A 6,221-nucleotide genomic window follows, 5' to 3' on the forward strand; every position below is an offset into this window, starting at 1 on the left:
AAAAGATTCCTATTTTAAATAAATGCTTTCTAATCATCAAAGAATCCTGATAAAGATGCATCATCGTTTCCACAAAAATATCACACAGCTCAACTGTTTACAACATTGATAATGATACATGTTTCTTTAGAAGCAAATCACCATGTTAGAATGATTTCTGAAGATCATGTGTGACCGAAGTCTGGAGTAATCACTGATGAAAATTCAGCTTTGCCATCACAGGAATAAATTACGTTTTAAAATAGAAAACAGTTTTTAAATTGTAGTTTATTTCACTATATTAAAGTTTTTATTGCATTTTTGATCAGATAAATGAATGCAGATCATTTCAAAATCATTAAAATATCTTTCCATCCCCAAACTTTTGAACGGTAGTGTATTTAATCATAATCATAAGCTTATTTAGGACTAAAATAACCACAACATGACACATGCATGGACAGACAGATTTGAGGTTTAAATGAACTGGTCTGTTCTTTTCTTTCTCCTCTGCTTAACTGTACCCGTTACATGGCCAAACCAGTTCTGGTCACTATATGTCCACTCATGCACTCTGGTTAATCTTTTACCGGTTTAATTGATATGTCCACAAGGGTCTTTCTCTCCCCCTTTCTCACGCGCACACACTCTCAGGACACATGCACACGTACAGAGAAAGATTGTGGCATCACAGTAAATTTGATCTGAACGTGTGGCATAGTCTGACAGTCATGGATCTGCTGTTTCTGTGTGTTGCATTTGTGCTTTTACTTAGGACTCGCGTTTCTGGTATCATCATTACTAAAGGTAAGACCACATATACACGCATGCTCACTTTTGATGCTTCTCAGTGTGAGATATAATCACCATCCATGTCTTGTAGGAAAGTCTCTTTATGCTTTTTAATGTTGTCTTCTTGAAATATAAAATTTGCAAGCGAACACGTTTTTTTTTTTTTTTTATAAAAATTTTCATTTATAATATAAAAAATATAAAATGCAAGATCACATATTTTGTACATGATACATGAATAAATTGTTACTGGAATATTTATTTCATTTTATTTGAATGGTACATGTTTTGTCATTTTTTCCCCTGCATTTTCCATGTCTGGCATTTAAGTTGTATGTCACTTAGTTGTATGTCATTTAAGTAGCTGTAGTTGCTCAGTGAATGGATCAAAGCAGCACTTGTAGGAAACTCCATTAGTCTCAGACTAATGACACCGGTGAACGAGAACAAGAACAAAGACTGACTTTGACGAGAATGAATATGTGATTTATTCATCCTCATAATCAGCCTACAAGGAAATATTTTAGAATCTACATTACAGTCTATTTGAATAAAATAACAGGTTCACGACTGAATCTTTATGTGCAAATGTGCAGTTTTGTTATTTGATGATTTGGCATTGTTTGTGGCATAAAGCTATTTCAAACCAAGACAACCAGAACAACTAAAACTGTGGTGACCCAGCTAACAGGGAATGTTCTCTCACAGTTATGAACAAATGTTATTCCAGTAATGTTTAGAGAATGTTCGTTCAAAGTTATATGGAACGTTTTCTGAAACGTTTTAGTTTGTTTAACGTTTGTAATGGTACACTGTGACTCCGCCCTCTAGCGGTTAAAAACTGCATGCATTTTACAGAAGAATATTGTTATTGTTTTGGTTGTGCTGAGGCTCTGCCTGACTGTGCATGTGAACAGCCTATATGACCTTTTGCAACAAATAATGTTTTACAATGGACTGTTAGAGAGCTACATGGCAATTGATCTGTCCAATACCTTACTCACCTAACGTTATTGAGTAATAACAACGCCATCTCTTTTACATCATGTCAAATCCATTCGTTGTGGCCATCTCCGAAAAGCCAGTCTTCTCTGTTCTGCTGTTCTAAATTTAGCGTGATGTCAACCTTTTTGACAACTATAATCAATTCCACTCACACATCAACGTTTTCGGAGCAAATTATCTCTATATACGGATTTTTTTTTTATTCTTCTCTATTTACTGATATGACGAGACACGCATGGGCGAGTGACGTACGCAATTTCCCGCGAAAACCACAGGTCTAAAAATATAAAACACTTGTAATTGGCTTACAATTTTATTTTTGCATAACTCAATGGGAACGTTAACAAAATGTTCTTAGAAGAGTTTTAGCTGGTGACAATTTTGTATGCAAAGCAAAACTGAATTTAACATTGCAATTATTTTACATGTGCTGGTCTCACTCTAGATGCACACGTGACGTGTCTGTTCTTAGAAGACTGCGTGCTACCCTGCAGCTTCAGGCCCACGGGAGCCGTCGTCATCCACTGGTACAAGCAGCAAATCCCCGTCCATAGCTACTACTACAATAAAGACCAGTACGGGCTCCAGAACAAGCATTTCAGTGGCCGGACGAACCTGTTTAATTCCCAGATTACACAGGGAAATGCCTCTCTGGTGCTGAGGAAAGTTAAAGTCCAGGATCAAGGGAGGTATAAGTGCTACACCAGCACCAGGAAGGGAAACCAGGAAACCTTTGTTAACCTGGGGGTGAAAGGTCAGTCACGGGGTCATGGTCTGGTCATATTGTTTGAGTTTGCTTGGGTTATTGGGGTTGTCTGATGTAAAAAGCTACTTTTCACAAAGTGTAAAAAAATGTAAGGAATTGAGTTTTCCAACTGGGTCAAGGGACTCTCATCGGGCCACAAGAGGGCGCTAGCGGGGCCTGTGGAGAATAGTGGAAAATTGACAAGTAAAAGTAACAAATGACATTGAAATAATAATAATAAAAAAAAAAAAATACATTTTCATTTTAGGTAATTTATTCTTTTGACATATAATAATAATAAAGAAAAATTAACACAAAAGAGTAACATACAAAAAGTAAATACTATGTTAAAATATTTTTGGTCGGAAGTAAAAAACAAAACAAAAAAACAAATGAGAGTAATCACAAAGTATTTTATTCTACTGACAGATAATACAATTTTATTAATTTAATATAAAGTAATTTTTCAGATTTTTTATTTTGAAAAAAAAAAAGTATTTATTTTGATATTGAAAATATGTACTTATTTGTTTGTTTAAAAAAAAAAATTCCCCGGGTTTGTTTCTTGTTCTTAAGCACTAAAGGGTGTTAACAATAACAAAGAATAGATAAATATTTTTTTCTTTTTAAATGACAGTTTATACATGAAACTGTATAGCATATAATTCCATGTATTATATATAGCAAATTACAATAAATAACATTAGGCCTATATAATATATGGCATTAAAACGTTTGAAAACCCTTAATTTAGTAATTCACTAGTAGATATTTATACCAGTCATGAGATTTAATTCAGCATGCATGTAGACAAGATAACATGAAAAAGTGTATTGTATATACGTTTGTATAGATACACAGTTCAAATAATAACCAATCGATTCATTTTAATAGAATTTTATGTGGTACTTTTCCTTTTAATGTTTAGCTCTGATCCAGTTTGTGAAGCTTGAGATGGTTGAGGAAAGGGTCACATGTCTGTCCCAGAACATCTATCCAGCTCCTGAGGTCACCTGGGCCACTGATCCCCCTCGTGACACCAGAAGCCTCCAGAACTTCACTCGTAAAACCTCGGACTCCAAGGGCCTGTTCACCGTTGAGAGCGCCATCAGTGTGATGGGCAACATCTCTGACCACACTTACTTCTGCTCTGTTGTCTCAGCGGATGGAACGCAGGTGTGGACCGCATCACTGCATCAGCAAGGTAACAGTTTCCATTTCTGACACTTGCTAAAACAATGTCAAGAAAGGTGTTTGTCATACCTTCAAACAGCTATTTGAATCATTTGAATCTTTTAGATAAGTTACTTGGTGAGGAGGGCTCTGGACTTATGATCCCCTGCATGATACCACAACCTCGCCACAATTTCACCCTCACTTGGACCTTCATCAGAACCACAGAATCCTCCATCATCTTCACTTACGACAGCCGGACCCGTCGGATCGCGAACCTGTGGGAAAGTAAAGCTGAACTCGACATAGATCAGGCTCACTTAGGCAACGGGTCTCTTCATCTGCTGAATCCAGACAGCTTGGGACACAGCGGAACCTACATCTGCACATTCTACGGCTTCCAAATGAGACATCAAGTCCAAACCCATGTCAATGTTACAGTTCGCGTGACTGGTAAGATTTACTTCATGTGTTTGAAAGCTTGGAACAGGATCATTTCACTTAATGACTAAAATGTCAATACATAATACTATACTTTTTCCCCCAGATGATGATGAGTATGACTGCAGGAGGTCATGGTGGGGAACCGCTGCGTCTGTCTTCATATTTCTCATCACTGTATCTGTAGCTCTGTCGCGATGTTTTAGACTGAGAGGTAAATAAAGTATTTCATATTTAAAAATATAATAATATATTTTGACATGTAGCAATAGGTTATTGAAAGTAATATATTTTATTACTCATTGTTTACACTATACATAGAGTATAGTGTGTGTGTATAAAGTATATAAAGGATTAATAAAAGCAATTTCCCTTTAGCTTTCACTTTGTTATAATAATAATTGAAAAAATTATAATATATACTATATATATATATAGTTAATACAATATATAGTATGCAAAAACTGTGTATGTTATATTAATCATATATAATATTATAATACTATATTATATAAAATATTGTAATGTATTTTTGTTACACAATTATGTATACAATGTACATGTAATATTTAATATATATAGTATAATATATGAAATATTTTTATATATTTAGTGTAGTTTCCATTTAGCTTTAACTTTATTCAAATAAAATGTTAAATATACATATTTTGACATATATAATATTATAATACATATATATATATTATTGATAATAATATATTTTTTAGATAATATTTTACACAATATACATATTTATAATATTTATTATAGACAATATTATATGAAATATTCTAATATAGTTTGTAATATTACACAATATAATATTATTAAACATTTACTTTATTATAAGAACATTTTTTAAATAATATTATTTTATTATTTATTTACTTTATGCGTATTGTCTCTTGCAGGTGAAAATCCAGTACGTGGCCATTCAGACATCAATAAACGAATCAGATGTACCAACAAAACCGGTAAATAATGATCCTCATTCATGCATTCATACTGCTGTGAATGCAGCACTCTCTAATATCCTTTATTCATTTTGGCAGAAATCCCTCTATTTGAAAGACAAAGACAAGATGAACCTGGTCACAATGGTTTGGAATCAGTGGAGACTGAAATTCGCAGAGCGCCATGCAACACAACACCTTTTGAAGCATCCAAATCATTTAAACAAGATCCTGACTGCCTTAATAATGACGTCCTGCCACATCCACCAACAGTAATAAATACGTGCATGATTATTAGTGATTCCTCTACATCTGACACACCAGTGGAAAGACATGAATCCAGGCCGCAATCACCTACAGGTGCTATAATAACTCTGCTCACATCTGAGATGAATACTGATGCATCTGATAATAAAGAAAATGAAACAAATGAACTTAAATCTGAATCACACTCAGCAGATGGAGTAGAGATGGAAAGTACAATGATTCAGAGATTTGCCACAACTGAGCTCTCACAGATTAATGGCTTCAGGTGATTGATATTCATTTAATAATTTGAAATGGTGCTGACTAGTTATAATCACTTCTGGAATGCATGGCCTATAGTAAATAATAATGTGTAGTTATTTTGGACAAAACCCAACAACACAAACCACCCAGCTGAACACTCAATATGCAATAATTAATAAAATACATTTTAATATAAAAGTGTTTTATTATTATAAGTCTTGCACATTATATAAAGTTATATGTCTTTAAACAAGTATACAATCCTTTTTAGGTAATCATGATTTAGATAAAGCTTATGAAATTAACCATTTTATTAGTTTTATTAGTGGTTTATTTATCTCACTTTGATATAGAAAGTGACAATGTCAACAGACTATGTGAATTGTGTGAAATACATAAATAAACAGTGTATGAATGTGAAATGTGCCAGTCTATAACCAGGAGGTGGCGATATTTCTATTCGCGTAAGTAGCCTACTGTGTGCTTGACGTATCTGCTTTTCTTTGGACTAAAAGCGTGTGATTTATTTTTATTTTTTTAAGAAAAAAAGATATTGGGCAAGTGTTTTCGTATTAAGAAAGTTTTCTTATTTAAGAAGAAAAAAAAGACGAACATACTTTTTA

The 6,221-nt window shown here is 33.7% G+C and overlaps 1 protein-coding gene across 1 annotated transcript; it reads left to right on the forward strand.

Annotated features, from left to right (window-relative positions):
- The first annotated feature begins 34 nt into the window (after positions 1–34).
- On the forward strand, positions 35–5,796 carry LOC309489642 (uncharacterized protein). The gene is made up of 7 exons (XM_082158507.1): positions 35–786; positions 2,222–2,530; positions 3,450–3,725; positions 3,821–4,147; positions 4,242–4,349; positions 5,047–5,109; positions 5,188–5,796. Exons 1-7 carry the CDS (start codon positions 639–641, stop codon positions 5,622–5,624), a joined length of 1,668 nt encoding a protein of 555 aa, XP_082014633.1. The 5' UTR covers positions 35–638; the 3' UTR covers positions 5,625–5,796.
- Positions 5,797–6,221: the final 425 nt, after the last annotated feature.

Source organism: Leuciscus leuciscus (assembly GCF_965113295.1).
Source record: "Leuciscus leuciscus genome assembly, chromosome: 24".
Classification (NCBI taxonomy): Eukaryota; Metazoa; Chordata; class Actinopteri; order Cypriniformes; family Leuciscidae; genus Leuciscus; species Leuciscus leuciscus.

Bases quoted from the DNA above. Each gene is read 5' to 3' on its own strand.
- LOC309489642 (XM_082158507.1), top strand. From the start codon at position 639: ATGCACACGTACAGAGAAAGATTGTGGCATCACAGTAAATTTGATCTG. The intron at 2,531-3,449 runs GTCAGTCACGGG...TTTAATGTTTAG, and splicing joins TGTTAACCTGGGGGTGAAAG to CTCTGATCCAGTTTGTGAAG. The intron at 5,110-5,187 runs GTAAATAATGAT...TCATTTTGGCAG, and splicing joins CAGATGTACCAACAAAACCG to AAATCCCTCTATTTGAAAGA.